This window comes from Haliotis rubra, unplaced genomic scaffold (genome assembly GCF_003918875.1).
Source record: "Haliotis rubra isolate DU_JTF1 unplaced genomic scaffold, ASM391887v1 Scf228, whole genome shotgun sequence".
In the NCBI taxonomy this organism is placed as follows: Eukaryota; Metazoa; Mollusca; class Gastropoda; order Lepetellida; family Haliotidae; genus Haliotis; species Haliotis rubra.
Window position 1 is genome coordinate 374,414 of NW_025766314.1, and position 16,835 is coordinate 391,248.

The 16,835-nt window shown below is 38.8% G+C and overlaps 2 protein-coding genes across 2 annotated transcripts in view; both read right to left on the reverse strand.

Annotated features, from left to right (window-relative positions):
- LOC124277825 (CNK3/IPCEF1 fusion protein-like) overlaps positions 1-5,994 on the reverse strand; it is a 62,446-nt gene extending 56,452 nt beyond the window's left edge. Inside the window, 3 exon segments of the mRNA XM_046713539.1 lie at positions 802-1,022; positions 3,060-3,223; positions 5,881-5,994. Coding sequence (XP_046569495.1) covers positions 802-1,022; positions 3,060-3,223; positions 5,881-5,953 — 458 coding nt within the window. The 5' untranslated portion in view covers positions 5,954-5,994.
- A 3,671-nt stretch (positions 5,995-9,665) lies between these two features.
- Positions 9,666-16,817, reverse strand: LOC124277828 (NADH dehydrogenase [ubiquinone] 1 beta subcomplex subunit 2, mitochondrial-like). The gene is made up of 3 exons (XM_046713541.1): positions 16,653-16,817; positions 12,541-12,664; positions 9,666-9,925 (listed from the first exon to the last, which is right to left on the reverse strand). Exons 1-3 carry the CDS (start codon positions 16,811-16,813, stop codon positions 9,860-9,862), a joined length of 351 nt encoding a protein of 116 aa, XP_046569497.1. The 5' UTR covers positions 16,814-16,817; the 3' UTR covers positions 9,666-9,859.
- Positions 16,818-16,835: the final 18 nt, after the last annotated feature.

Consider the following 16,835-nt stretch of genomic DNA (forward strand, 5'->3'; position numbering starts at 1 on the left):
ACTGAACCAGAGCAAAATAAGTAGGAGGGAGGAGTGCAGAGAAAGGGACAGCCAGGTGTTAAAGAGCGGATGGAGATGGCACAGCACTGGTTAATGAATCAATAACTTTGTCTGTGAGCGTGCTTCTTGAACACCTGGCTGTCCCTTTCTCTGCACTCCTCCCTCGTAACAAACAGTGAACTGTGTCAATATTTTAATGATAGTTTGTTAAACAACTTTTTATTTTTAGGACAAAAATTCTGCAAAAACCTCACAGAGTGGGTATGATGTTTTGATTATGATCAGCGTTTCATTGAGTATGTTATGTTTATTAGTTTTCGAGTTAGATTGCAATTCATCGGTCGGCTTTTGAGCCAAGCGGACTATAGTTGCAGTATAGTTTTATTTCACTTGAAAGTGGGATATCAATCATATATTGTTGATATACACAGCACTAATTACTTATTCTACCATGACACTGAAGAAATTATTAAGAATCTTGATTCTGACTGAAATGAATTTCTAAAGACAGTCAAGAGCTCACTCCAAATCAAAAACAGGTACAGATTCTACAGTAGGACAACCTCATATGTCAAAACGCAGAACGTTTACCATCTAAATACAATATAGAACAAACTTTATGGATAACAGCTTGTTTTATTGGTGAGTGCGACAACATGCTTGACAATGGTACAAGAATCTGTATCGAAATGTTTCACTTACGAATAAAAGAAGTTGTTATCCATAAAGTTTGTTCTATATTGTACTTCCCAACTTCTAAAATGCCGCTCAAAGAAGAATCTAAATACAAAACAAGCCTACCTGTCGAGCCATGACACTAGACACTTGAGCGTTGACAGGAGGTCGGCCATAGCAGACAGGACCTCGACGGTGAGCTGTTTGCGGCGGTCGTGATGCGAGACGTTGGCACGGTTCTTGTCGTTCTCCCCAGTGATGGCCTGGACCATGTTGTGGAGGCTGCGAGCCTTGCATCCCAGCTGGAGGGCCAAGTGCTGCAGGTTCTCGGTGTCGTGGCCGTAACGCTGTGGAGACACGCAGGAGGCATGAGTGGGTGGGATATAGGACCAGGGCTCCAGATAAGGGCCGTATCGACGTATGTATGGATAAAAAATATGCACGATACGGTAGGAAATAATTTTGAAAACGTAGCAGATATGCACCACAGCAATGGTTTACGAATCATTTACAGACATATTTATATGAAAAAGTATTGTTTTATTGTTTATTGACCTGTTTACACAAGAGTAGCAATGTTGTGGTGCATATACCAAACGAAACACAAGAATACTGATTACTAATTTCCATTCAGTACTCTAAATGTACTCTTAAGTTTTTCCAGTACTTCTATATTGAAAAAATAAGGAGTACGTACTCCTGATGTTGAAAAATTATCTGGAGCCCTGTAGCACCTATAGCAATGTTCCAGTAAATTCATGTAGCGGCCATAAAATTTCCGTATCCCGTGCTGGGAATCAAACTACGGAACTTCTGATCCGAAGTCACACGCCTTGTCCACATAACCAAAGAGGTTAACCCCAAGCTGACAAGGCAAGGATGTCGTCTATGGGATGACTCCACGCCCTGCTACATATTCCCCCGTGAACAGAAGGCACATCCCGAACCACATAGGAGGGTACTGAGACTTTTGCTCAAATTTCATATGAACGTGGTCAACTCCACATTGGGCAGCATAAAATAAAATTGTCCTGTCCCGTGCTGGGAATCGAACCACAGAACTTCTGATCCGAAGTTGAAAGCCTTGTCCACATGACGAAAAGAGGTTAACCTCGTCAGCAAACTGACAAGGTCAGGACGTCATCTATGGGATGCTACATTCATAGCTGGGGATGTATTTGTTACTAACCCTCACAATGTCATCAGACATGTCAAAGACCACCGTATTGACAAAAAAGATTAAAAGCAGAATACTCGAATACAGGTCTGTGTTATTTGTATATTGGGGTCTTATTGTTGATTGTCTGACTGACACGGATTGTTATTACAGATCCTACACACTAAAGTTAATGTAGTCAGTCACCGTCATTTCGTAGTCGTGAATACAAGAGGTGAAGTGAAATGGGGTTTAACGTCGTGCTGGAGAATATTTCGCTCATATGACGACGTGCATGTGTGTGTATATGAAAGTGCAGCTGCTTGTACTAGCCCAGACTGAAGCTGGTTTAATAGTGCTAGCCCACTGAGATACCATGCCGCAGTGAAGCATGAATACCCCACTCAGACACATTATACTGACTCCGAGCCGACCAGTCCTTGTTGTACCCATTAATGCCGAGTGCCAGGCAGGGACCAACAAGTACCATATTAACGTCTTTTGGTATGACGTGGTCGGGGATCGAACCCGCGACATTCCGCGTAGAGTGAGTCAGTGACGTTTACACAGCCTTTAGCAATATTCCAGCAATATCACGGTAGGGGACACCAGAAATGGGCTTCACACATCGTACCCATGTAGGGAATAGAACCTGGGTCTTTGGTGTGATGAGCGAACGCTTTAAACACTGGGCTCCTCCACCACACCGTTATTTAGTTAACGATTATCAATCTCTGTGACCTATATTGATATGCCTCCCTACTTACTCCTAGGCCAAATGTAGAGATAACATCATTATCAGGTAATATCACCCATACTGCATATCCTGATCATGTTGAACACCAGTGCTTGTCACCCTCCATTAAACCATGTGGTTAATACTCATGCAGTTGGTCTATGAACATGTGGACACTGTTTCAACAGAGGGGTAAACCTTGTTTGTTTTCAGCAACCTGATACATTCTGTGTCTAGTTCCACATTGACAAGAATCTCTGGAGGGTGGGAGTTGTCATACCAATTACTGGATAACGCTTTTACTGCTGCTGAGAGATCCTGAAAGATAGGGACTTTTCTAACATTTGGCCTAGGACTATACTACAGTGCATGGTGTTACACATGCTGCTGATGATGATGATTTGGAAATTTAACATGCACTTTTCAACATAAAGCATATTTCGCACACAGATTACACATGCAGAATAGAAACTGAAATATACATGTACTAACCATTGCTCTCAGAAGGTCTACAGCTTCCAATATCAGCTCCTGGTGACCTAGTTTTGAGACACTGAGTTTTTCGAGGTCTGAGTGGGTGATCATCAAGAGTTTCTTGCCATCAATGCCGTTGTTGTGAAAATGCTGGACATACTGACCAACTGCCTCGTCCAGACCTGGAATACATGAAATACACAATAACTGACCACTTCAGAACACAACTACAAGAACAGCGCCAATGAACAAAATTGATCTCTCAAATACTATGCAGTTTATTCAGTAACCATGGTCAGGCTAAAAAAGAAGATACTAAAAGATCAAATGGTAAAACATAAAGAGATTTCTGAAAAAGAGTGCCTTTGCAGAAAAAATTGGGGGAAGTCATAATATGTTCAAAATTGGATTTTTTAAAGTGGTCATATTTTTGTCAGTTTGGAGACCTTTTAGCTCTAATATTTACTGCAATTTTCTGCAGGTTTAGGGTCAAACATCAACCTCAGGGTAGGTGAGGATAAATTCCTGAAATGTTCACAATTTTGGCCAAACCATCATGCAAGGTTGGAATAAGAACAAAATACAGTGCCATGATCAGCATTATTTTGAATATTAATCTGCCTGGGCAGGACAAACCAGTGGTTGACAGAATGAGTATGATAACGCACATCCAGCGAGGATTCACTAAGTAAACTCTTTTTCAGATAAAGTTACAACAATCAATGATTATGGGGACTTCTTATTTTTGCCATGAATATCACCTCATAAACTGAACTGAATGAACCATGGTCACATTCTTCAGTTATGTTTTTGTACAACAGAGTGAGTAGTCCCCATGTTTGTTATTCTTTCAATACTGTTCATCACATCATTATTTTGATCTAAGTACAGGGGTGGAAATAACTTTAAAATTGATAGTGTACTCCGGTACAGTGGCACATGTAATGCCACTTGCCCTGATAATTTTTCCACTATACCGACCGTTTTCCTGCTGATTTTTTAAATAAACAACATAATTAACATTGGAAAGTCAACTGGACACCGGTACAGTGTGATATACAAACTTGCTTGCCCGACAGAAAAAACACTGGATTCAGACGTCGTGCAATGGGTTATTTCCACCCCTGAAGTATGCTGACATTTTGCCCTGCAACAACCCTGATATCTATGTTTTTGTTTAGTCCATGGTCGCATTGCATCAGTTCCAAGCAAACCAGTCAAAATATCACATACATATCATGTCTGATAAACACAAAACCCAATAATTGGGGCCAAATGTGCTACAAATGTTAGTATAAAATCTCAAAATAGAATGACAAATTTCCTAAATCATGTTAACAGATGACCTGTATTCCATTGGTAATTTCAGCAAAATATCAACATTGTTTCAGATTGCCTGACAAGGCTACTTAGTTTAAAATCCTGGATAAATTCAAATAGAATCTGTTTTGTTACTGACTGCATGTCAATTGCATATTACCTTCACTTATCAGTGACACTTGTGTGATAAATAGCACCCAAGACATGTTAAAGAACACTCGATATTTTTCACATTACAACAATATATTATGACATGACAGATTAACTAGACTGATATGAAACAGGGCTCCAGATAACTTTTGGGGGTGCGAGTGTACTTACACATCATATTGCAAGTGGAGGTGTACTTAGAATTTTGAAGGAGTACTGACATGTTTTTTGTGTGAGCGAGTTGGTGATGTGGTTTGTCTGGACGATTCATCGATCACTATTTCCAACCATGTGTTTGTATTTGAAGACGCGTGAGAAATAACTGAACGACCATGTGATGCGCGAAATGTCAGGTCAGACTGGATATAAATAGGAACAATGTAGTTTTTAGCCAATCGAAAAATAGTGAGGCATAGCGTTGCATGGCAACGCAAGTGATTCCTACTGTCGGGGTTTCCTCATGTGTCAAATCGTGTTTCGCAAAAGAAACTTGACAAGTATTTATCCGAAATAGATTTCCATTTGCGCGATACGCACGGAAATTAAATGTTAGACGTACAAAGGTATTTATGTGCGTACACGATACGCTTGAAATCTTATATTATGTCGTACTTAATTGATTTTGAGGCGTACATTAGGCGTGTACGCCCCTGATCTGTAGCCCTGTGAAAGGATCTGGTGTTCCATAACGTTTGATGAGACATTTTTTTCTAACACCCAGTCCATAATTTAAACAGGCTATCAAATACTTGGCTTATCAGCTGATAAGAATTCAAACCAATCAAATTCTTGTTAAGACCAGAGACCATATAATAGATATGGTCTCTGTTAAGACTATTAGTAGATTAGCCATGAGCTGCCATAAGACTTTACATACTTCTGTGACACTGACAGGGTAATACACTGCTTTATACATCTTCTTAAGGATAATAAAATGCAATACTGTGAGTATTGAGTACCTAAACGTTCGTATCAGAAATGAAATATCAGATCTGCCTTGTCTACATCAGATATTCCAACATCCAACAATATGCTCTTACCTGCACGGTTAATAGTGTACGTCTACTTTCAAATTTGATATGCATAGGATGCATTATTTTGCTTCCAGTAAAACCTGCACTTGAACATTTTATCCAATCTTCCTGCATGAATATGCAATACCTTACTACATGTTCAATTTCATAGCAGTTCTCAAATCCTAAACTCTCATTATCGCGACATCGATAATCACTGGTATTGATAATATGGTAACAGTTGAGAATGGCATCGGTGCGACAAACGACATTTTAATCATGTCTGTCCCAGGTGTGTGCAGCACTCAGGCAGCTGAAGCTACTGACAGAATTGTCTAGTGAGAACATGTTTGTACCTCTGAGCCAGGCAGCTACTTGGTCAGGACTCCAACCTTCGAATTGGATATGAGATGTATTCGCCATTTTCATTGAAATGGAGTCTTGAACATATTCCACTTCCGTGTGATATGAGGTAAGGGACGTAACTCTAATCATGGACTTACACAGATCGAAGAAGCGGCAGGTAAATACCCACGTGAGAACGCCAAGCCAAAAAAAGTAATAAACTGAAAAACAAAACTGTAGTTTTGATTTGGGCTTTCGATAATGCTTATCATTACGAAACTAGACTGTCCCAAGCAAAATTTATTTTGTAAGATTGCTAAATTTTGCATCAACCTGACGCGATAATATACGCATCCATTGTAAATAACGTTACTAATTTGCAGAGGAGACACCCCATTTAATTTTTCTGAATCTATCTTCTACCCTGAGTACATATGATTGACTTGGAATAACAGAATTTATCACCCAAAAGTGATTTAACTGAAGACGTCCCTTTTCGTGACATCAGCAAAACATGGTCCAATGAACTTGCATCACAGTGCTATCAGATCATTTTGGCGTCATTGTTACCATGACGTCATAATTAAATGACATCACTTATCTCGTCAATTTAACTTGTTTTTCAAATCATGCCAGTGATAGTGCTCCTGAATTCAAGCTTAAATGTACAATGTTGGAGGATAAAAATAATTCTCACCATCGTCTCTATTTTAAATCAAACATGTCAACACTCGCTGATAAATATTCTGTCACCTCGACCAGCCTTAAAACATTCGGATTTCATCCAGTCTGTGTTGATACAATTCATAAAAAAACTCAGGTCAGAGTTTCTCCATATATTTCTCCAATGGTGTAAATGTGGTTATTAACTCACATATAATAAAGGCAACCTTATAAGGCAATAAACCAATCAGATAAATCAGTATCTCATAAATATGCAAATGAGGTCACCTAGTAGGAACTACTTTCAAGCTCAATGCATTGACGCTCTATTTCTTTTATTTTTCTCAATGAACTATAGACTAACGTTACATATATGATGAAGTGGTTTCGCCCAAAGTTTCGCTGTTTCTGTATTCCCTGCAGTGACAGTAAATCTTCTTCATAGAGCGAAATTATGGATTAAACATCGATTATTTCAAGATGACATCATACGATAAAGATTTTATTAAACTCGCGTGTTTTATGTCTCCAACATATCATATATACTGAAAGCCATTTAAAACGCAATTTGACATTCATACTTTCTTTACTCACACAAATGTCAACATATATAAATGTAACTGGCAGATATGAACATCTGTGGATGATTTCAGCTGAAAATGTCCAATCAACAACAACATCAGTGACGCAACAATGACATCAAACAAAGGAGGGGTCACTTGCAGTCAATATCGTGTGTGTCAACCATGCACTGCAAGACATGCTTGCAGTCTCCGGGGCATTGAAAGACATTATCAGCAACAGCTGTTAAAGGGCCTGTGTCAATTCAGCAACTGTCCTTGCTGGCACAAGTTGATTTCGAGCTTGCCGTCCAAGTTCATCCTACAGATGCTCAATTGGGTTCATGTCATGTTCTGGGGACAATGAAGGCCAGTCCATCACACAAACATTCTCATTATTCAAAAAGTCCCTTGTTACCCTGGCTGTATGCTGAAACAAAAAATGGTTACAACCGCCATGTTGATCCATCATTGTGAGTACAGCCGGAAGAAAGGATATTGTCCGCATAACGTTGAGCATTCAGATTGCCGTTAACCACTACCATCTGGGATCGGAAGCAGGCATTGACAGCACACCAGATCATGACACCACCCCCTCCAAAACGATCATGTTCAAGGACACAGTTTGGCGCAAGTCTTTCTCCTCGACGTCGATAAATCCGTTGACATCCATCTGCAAAGGATACGTTAAACCTGGATTCATCTTAAAAATGACATCTCGCCACAAACTGTTGCCAAGATTGGCCCCATTAGCTGCCCATCGCTGTCTGGCAACTCTGTGGCAATACAATAAAGTTGGACCAGGGTACGGGCGACGACGACACCGGATGTTGAAGGCAGCAAGGCGTCCTCGCACCGTTTGGGTGTTGACATGACGTTGTCTTGTCCCAATTGTCCTCCTTGCTGTATCAGCAGCTGTTTGGAACCGATTTTGCATGTGTGAAACTCGGATATTGCGGTCCTGTCGAGCTGTCGTCACAGGTGGTGCACCAGGTCATGGATGATCAGCAACACTTCCGGTAGCCCGAAAACATTGTCTGAGTTGACTAACAGTGGATGGATGCACATTATTTAAAGTGCCTGGCAATCATCACATCTGAAGCACCTTGGCTGACCATACCGATAATCTAATTCCTTTTCGTCTTACAACCAAGTGTCAAGCGTGGCATTTTTTCAAAGTGATTGAGTTTCGCAATTCCTTGTGCTTTTAAAGGGACTGGGTGCAGGTAATGCACGTGCACATATCTCATGAATGTGCTTGTGTTTACAAGAAATGTCAAAGGTTCAATTTTTAGCATCGAAGTTCATGTGAGAGGAATGCTCGGGGACTTGAACTCGAAATTGGCCAGAATAACAGCCTTTTATCTCTACATCCTGTGAATTGCAGGAAAAAAAATCTTCAATAGAATTTTTGTAAGTTCCAGGACAACAAATACCAATTGCGTTTTTAATGGCTTTCAGTATATTATTGACAAAAAATAAGAGGCGACTTACGGGATCGGGTTGTCAGGCTCGCTGACCTTGTTGACACATGGCATCGTATCCCACCTATGTAGATCAATGCTCATGCTGTTGATCACTGGTCCAGACTGGATTATTTACAGACCGCTGCCATATAGCTGGAGTATTGTTGAGTGCGGTGTTAAACAGCAAATTAAACCAATCAACGAGTTCCTTTCAGAGGTAGTGTACTTGGCAGCCATTTTTTTTTAGCTGTTTCATTGTGGTAGTTTGAGAAATGATACCATGACCTGACTGTCCACCACTGATTTATTCAGTTCTCAATCAATTATTAACAGGCATTTGGAATTCATATCACTAAAAAAAATTACCACCACCAATCGAGTGTTCTTGGAGTATTTTTTCATATATTTGAATAAGAGAACTTTATTTTTGACACTTTGCAGACTTTGTGAAAACAATATACTTTGACTAGGGTGCATAGGGTGATGGAGCTGTAGCCTGATTATGCTGATGTTCAAGTGAAACAACTATAGCCTGTAACACCACTTATCAAACTGGACCCATGTGCTTGTTGTAAAATTTCACTGAATGGATGGAGTGCTGAGGCTTGGTGACCTGTATCACCAACTTAATTTTTATTACAGTATGCATACGTGTGTGAAACAGCCACTGGCCTCCAGCAAATACACTTTCTGTCAGGCTGGAGGATCTGAGTGAGTTTAGTTTTACACCACTTTTAGCAATATTCCAGCAACATCATGGCAGGGGGACACCAGAAATGGGCTTCACACGTTGTGCCCATATTCGGAATCGAACCTGGATCTTCGGTATGAAGAGGTACACCTGAACTACTACGCTACCGCACCGCCCAGAGAATCTGAATGTCTCTTATCTGACGCTAGTGAATATTTAATGGTTATTTGTTCCTTGTCATGTACACCTCAGTGAACCTCAAACTGAAGCTAGAAAATTTGATGTAAGCTGTCACCCCTGGTGAGTAAGAATCTGAATCTAATTCACACACTGGTGCCATCATCATGGTCAACTGGTCACACCGCTGGATTATTGCTCAATGCTGATTAAGCAACAAAACATGAAAAAACAATTCCTTTGAATTGTTGAACTTGTTTATTTATTTGTTGTAACAAATATTTCCCAAACATCCAATGTACAATTATCCACAAAGTTCAGAAAGGCTGTCCCCTCGCAGCTGGTTATGCAGATGCACATTGGTCTGTCTATAGTCAGTTTTTCTCTGTATCACACACATACATAAGTAATGTTCTATCTACACACATCAGCATCATTCCGGGGGTATTCCTAGTTCCTCATCCGTCCATTTGGAGGGGTCAGGGTATTCGAAGTGACCCTGAAATCAAACAATAGAACTTGCTTAATATTAAATAACCCCAACAGCATTTCATTAATAATTACATTTTTTACCAATTTTCTCTCTCATATATATTATCAACAATAATCCTTAAACATACTCAACATCTCTCAGGGTTATTGTTTGTTTGTTGTTTAACGCCTAACTCCACAATATTCCAGCTACGACAGTGGTCTGTAAATATCCAAGCCTGAGCAACAATCCAGTGATCGACATCATGAGCATCGATCTTAACATTTGGCCAGCATCGACCAAGTCAGCAAGCATGAGCTAGTGTTTATTAACTTGGGCTGCGCAATATAACCGGTTTACCGGTATTTACCGGGTCAGACATGAAAACAATACATATTGCGATACGCTGATCGAAAACCGGTATTTTGACATGCATTCGGAAAACTTCGTAACACTTGCGGAATCTTCGGATGTTTCCGTTTTTTTAATTCTTCCTTTCCTTTTTTATTTGTGGCAACTATTGTTTATATTTTTATTAAAGCTTAATCAAGCATAGTCATTTTTTGTGTTTTTGCTTTATAAATCAAGATTATATGTAGTTTTTTTGTTAAAAAAGAAGTTCTTGCAATATATGGCAATACATGCTTTCGCATCGCAATATGAAAATTCTCTGCAATACCCACCCCTATTATTAACTGTACAAGATCACTATTCTCTGTGTTATGTGTAACTTTTATACTTTGGTTGGCTTGAATGACATCATTCAAAATTTCAAAGAGTTGAAAACTAATGTGACACAAGCAGCTGACCAGCCTGTTTACACTTTGATAAATCTACGTGACAAAGCATTCTCTTCCCACAGAGGTTACTTGTCATATCTTCCTACAAACCTCTGTTCTAATATGGTCATATTTCCAGTTCTCGTAAGATCCCCTATTGGCCAAAAATCGCAACATGAATTATCTCCCTTCTTTCTATCCAATCAGAACATGTGTTACATCGACTTAGCTCCAACCTGACTAATACAAGCTAATTTTTGGGCCACAAATATCCCTCCTCCGCCAGTGACTTGTGTTGATGTGACACACAAGACATTTAATGGCTAGCTTGTCCATTGTCAATGAGAGCGATGGAGACACCATAGTTATGTCTAGAAGAAACGTTTGTGCATCGCGCAGGTGAAGAGGTTCTAGTTTTCCCGAAACACATGGACATTACCGAGGCCTTTCGAATGATCACTTTTGAAACAACATCGCTGATTGCACAACTAAATCTGATTGCAACCAATCACGAATCCTGAACACTCGCACCATGAAAGGGACGTATTAGAACAGAGGTTCGTAGGAAGATATGACTGACTCACTGACTGACTGAGTTTGGTTTTACGCCACTTTTAGCAATATTCCAGCAACATCACGGCGGGGGACACCAGAAATGGGCTTCACACATTGTACCCATGTGGGGATTCGAACCCGGGTCTTCGGCGTGACGAGGCAACGCTTTAACCACTAGGCTACCCCACGGCCCCAGGAAGATATGACTAGTAACCTCCGTCAGAAGAGAATGGTGACAAAGGTGCAACCCAGTTTTACATAGAGCACATAGGTTTCCAGGTCAACATACATGCACATGGTGCAAGTTAAATCAAGTTCATTAAACTGAGGACCTGTGAAGATCCGGGGTAGAATAGGTCTTCAGCAACCCATTCTTGTCACAAAAGGCGACTATGCTTGTCGTAAAAGGCGACTAACGGGATCGGGTGGTCAGACTCGCTGACTTGGTTGACACATGTCCTCGGTTCCCAATTGTGCAGATCGATGCTCATGCTGTTGATCACTGGATTGTCTGGTCCAGACTCGATTATTTACAGACTGCCGCCATATAGCTGGAATATTGCTGAGTGCGGCGTAAACTAAACTCACTCACTCACTCATTAAACTGAGTACTGTAACCTTGGTAACCAGCTGGTTACACATCAATTTGAGTACATCTACATCTTTGAATCTATAATTCTCAGACATAAACATGGTGAAGTCAATACATTTGTTCTCCAGTCTGTATTGAAGTAAGCTAATCTCATTAAAATCAGATATTTACTATGACAAGATAACTTTTTTTATGAAACATCTGAAGACCCAGATATCTAAAACAGTTTTGCTTCTGTTTACTCAACTCAAGTTCTGAATGCTTTGATTACTCAAAGTCATACCAAGAATTTAGTAACCTTGATAATAAATGGCTGACTAGAATGTTCACATGAACAGGTTGACAGACCCACATGGAGAAAGATGGTATAGTTATCGCGAATAAGGTGTAATGAGAGAGAGAGAGAGTTTATGGCCTCATGGCCCAGAGTACAAAAAATACATAATTGTTTGTTTGTGCGCATTCAATACATATACATAAATATAGTACATCAATAAGTAGCAGTCAAACAGGTAGATTTCTCTTCAGATAGACTGCTAGACTTTTAATAACATTCACATTTTTGGTGCATAACTGCTTAAACTTAAAGACAGATGGATGTATATGATAATATCCATTTAAATGACACTTGATACATATTGCTATAGTATTATCGACATTGTCTTTATTGAAACGCAACTGTTGGAATAACGTGTAATGGGCCTATTGTAACTTACATAAAGATGGTCTGGCTGTGTTATCAAGTGATAAAGGACCCAGTACCAAAGGGCAAAACCAACTATTTCAGCTTTTATCATTGTTTTCCTGGAGGCTGGAGCAGCTACAGTTCTGTAGACCCATCTGAAAATGAAAGAAATAATTATGAATTCTTTTATTAAAGTAAGGCCAGAAATGCTTGGAAAATGCTTTTTGACTTCAATATCAATATGATGAATTTGACACAAGATAAAAGCATATATGATACATGTACGACTCTACCTAGTTGGAAATTAAAGCTCAGATGAAAAAATGCACTTGAGGGGTGACTTCACAGGAGGAAATTTTGACGTTTTAACAACATTCGTAATTATTCTAAGTACAAACTGTAGTTTTGAAATACAGACTATAATTATTCATATAGCCTCACCTAATTAAATTACTAAAATGATTGTAACAAGTTCTGTTTTTTAACATCTATATGTGAAAAAGATGGAACTGTTGTAGTAGTTAAATTCAAAATAATTACGTAAAAAAGTCTTAATTCAAATCGTATAATAATCTTGTTCACCCATAGATGTTTCACTTCGTGTATGAACATTCAACTGGCAACATGCTTGATATCTCTGCAGAACAATTAATTTCAAATTTATTCCAGTATTTCATACTGGAGAAACAAAGGGGGAAACCTCTCGTCAGCTATGACAGGGTTTACTATAGAATGTGTAAAGCCCTTAATTTGACATATAGTCAGGTTTACAAAGTTGTAAACAAATCAGTTACCTCAGGGGTCGTGTCAAAATCAAAACCAGGTAGGAAACACAAACTGGATAGCTTTGATAAGGGTGTCATACGCCGGTGCAGTTTATAAACTGTATAAACGCAAAATCCCCGTGTGTGCTGTGTGCTAAGATACAATAAATGTCCTGGTGTAATTCCGCTAGAGTCCTCCATCAGCAGTGATACTGACACTTGATATTTTGAGATGGTCCCTGACATGCACTGCCCGTGAGTTACATAACGCTGTCACCCTGTCTGCCTGCCAGGTGGGTCACAGTATAGTTTGTTTCTTAGAAGTGTTTCTACCATGGATTTTTTTCTAAGTTTTTCGATATTTTACGAGTAATCATTATGATTAGGGAATGGTACATCGTGATTACTCATATGCCATATTAGGTCGAGGTGGTATGAATGATTATATATGAGTTTTGAATCTGAAATATCAACCATTGTCAAATAATTGCCAAAAAGCATTTTCCAAGCATTTCTGGCCTTACTTTAGTATCCTTACTTTGTCAGCTTACTGACAGGATTAACCTCTTTGGTCATGTGGACAAGGCATCCGACTTCAGATCAGATGGGCACTCGGAAATTTCATGGCCACTACATGGGGCCCTAATGCCTGAGCATGTTCATATTAAATTTGAGCCAAATGAGTCTCAGAAACCTGCTATGCAGCCGCGACATGCCTTCTGTTGAATGGGAAGTATGTAGCAGGGTGTGGAGTCATCTCACAGATGACATGCTTACCATGTCAGCTTGCTGACGGGTTAACCTCTTTGGCCATGTGGACAAGGCATCAGACTTTGAATCATCAGGTCAGTGGTTCGAATCCCAGCATGGGACTCAGAAATTTTATGGCTGCTACATATGTTTTACCACAAAACAAAACTGTTATTACAAGTATATCTAGTTCCATGAAACATAGTACCCTGTTGACAAATAGCTTTGTGATAAATGTCATTTGGATAATCACACTTGGCAATAGTGTTGGGAATTGGTTAAAATCTCATAATTGATGATTGGTTCATAACCACCGATCAATCATCGAAAATAATTGGTTAGCGTCATTTATGAAATTTGTTAATGCACAAAAAAATAAGGGAAAAAAACATGTAGTTATTTGGGGGATTTTGGCAAATTTCACATCTTTAAAGGATGACTAGTATGTTAGGAACATAAATTTCTTGATGTCTTTAAGATAAATTCAATCATGACTTGGAACGAGCTTGTAGTGCTTATGAAATGTAACAGACAAAACCAACCTTGTGAAAAATATTGTTGATGAAAACAAGTGTTCCAGAATTGTTTGTGTTTGATTATGAGAAAACATGATCGATTGCTTGGTTGTTTAGTCACTGCGACCAATCTTCGATTATTTCAATTAATCGGATCACCACTATCGGTACTTGGCAACACAATGTGAATAACAGATTTAACAGAGTTTTACACAGACTCTAAAAAATGGGAGTCATGGTGACTCACAATATTTATTTTTGGGAGTCATTTTCAATATTTGGGAGTCATGAAAATTTAATATTTCTTTGTGTTAATCATTATTTTTGTGTTAATCTTAGTACGTAACTGTGTATGTCACACAACCAAATGAAACTACAGCATTGTTCAAATCAAACAGCCAGGATTACTGTCTCCTCTGAGTTCTCTGGAACAATCTGACAGCTCTGTGAAAGTCAAACTATCATCGAACAATATCATTTTTTGCTTATCAAATCGATTTTATTGAACTGAATTGTGAGGGCCACCTATAAAATTTGTGTCAAGCTTGACTCGCATGATAATATTTTGAGAGTCGTTAACAAAATTGTTGCGTCAAATACGCAGGAATCACGCGTCATGTAAAACCCTGATTTAACAATACATCAAGTAGCCTGTGACCTCAAAAGAATTTGGCAATCACTGCCAAGTGAATACTTTTCAAATGAAGCATACAACTTTATGGATGACAACTTCTTGTTTATTGCATAGAGTGATGTTTCAATGTAGATTGTTACACAATTTTAACTTTTAGCTTGATAATGGGGTAAGAATCAATCTACATCAAAACGTCACTCTATGCAATAAACAAGAAGTTGTCATCCATAAAGTTTTATGTTTCATTTGTGACTCGCCAACTTCTAGAAAGCCGATCAAACAAAGAATATTTTTCGAGAATAGTGAGTGAGTTTGGTTTTACGCCGCTGTTTAGCAATATTCCATCAATATCACGGTGGGATTTTCGAGAATAGAACTATGACATTTATGTCAGATACAGGGTTTAACATAGATCTTCGAAACTGGGAGGCCTGGGGACTCAGGGCATATTTTTTTAAAGTCCATTTCCAAAATTGGGAATCCATCAATTTGCATGAAATCAATGATCATGGGTGCTTCCCATTTGATAATGATTATGTTATAATATGTGTTACTTTCAATGTCATTAGAATAATGATTGGAAACAGAATGTTTACATTGTAATATGGGATATCATTACAAACTCAGAAAGTTCTTTCCCAGAAACAAATTATATTACGTCCATAAGGACACACTGGATTTTAGTTTGGGGGTCCTACATAAAATTTCTGTGTCCAATACGCAGGAATCACGCATCCCGTAAAACCCTGCATATATCACATGATTGTGATAAGAACACTGATTTGTTGTTGTTAACATTTAAACTTATTCAAAGCTGCATAGAGCACTAACAATAGTAACATATTTCAATATCAGTGAGTATGGTTTTATGCCACTTTAAGCAATATTCAGCAATATCACAGCTGGGGACACCAGAAATATGATTCACACATTGTGCTCAAGGGAATTGAACCCATCCTTTTGGTGTAACAAGTGAATGCTCTAGCTATTCGGTTACCCCAATTTCAATATGATGATATGACATGCACGTTGTTACTGAACCTAAACACGTACCCATTCCGTTCCTGTTATGTTAAATGATCTGCTTATACAAGCAAAGTTGTCTGGGTGCCCATCCACAGAGGCTGTTAAATATATTTTATCGCATGTGGTCATGATAATCTTCCAAAACTAATTAAAGAATTATTTAATTTATTATGCCACAAAATTTGTGCTCAAGCAATGTTTTCACAATGCAAACGATGGTTGAATCTTGCCAAATCAATACATATAGATGGATATATGTTGTACATGAGAAAGAAGTTTATTAAAACGCATCATTGACATGAACCACAAACTTATCCGGATCATATGTTCCTAAAGGAACAGTTTAACGCTAACGACTAGTGTGCACGAAATCTGGTGGTCTGTGAGTTTCAGATAAAGTTTAATGGTTTGCTTAGTATGGATAAATTTTATTATTCATCGTTTCATAACTTACTGGCCCCCGTGTCGAACTGGAACGATCTGTTTACATGCTGTCGATTTAAAGACGGCACCCGCCGTCCTTAATCGCGACAAAAATACATGACTTTCCCAACGAAATGTTGAAGGGGAAATGGCGTCTGTCAAGGTCAAGGTGAAAGAAAATATCTCGATCATGATTTTTTACATTTAAACTAAT

Excerpts from the sequence above, each read along its gene's own strand:
- LOC124277828 (XM_046713541.1), bottom strand. The coding sequence starts at position 16,813 with ATGATCGAGATATTTTCTTTCACCTTGACCTTGACAGACGCCATTTCC. Across the intron at positions 12,665-16,652 it reads CCAGTTCGACACGGGGGCCA|ATGGGTCTACAGAACTGTAG; the intron begins GTAAGTTATGAA and ends TTTCATTTTCAG. Across the intron at positions 9,926-12,540 it reads CACAGCCAGACCATCTTTAT|GGTCACTTCGAATACCCTGA; the intron begins GTAAGTTACAAT and ends GTTTGATTTCAG.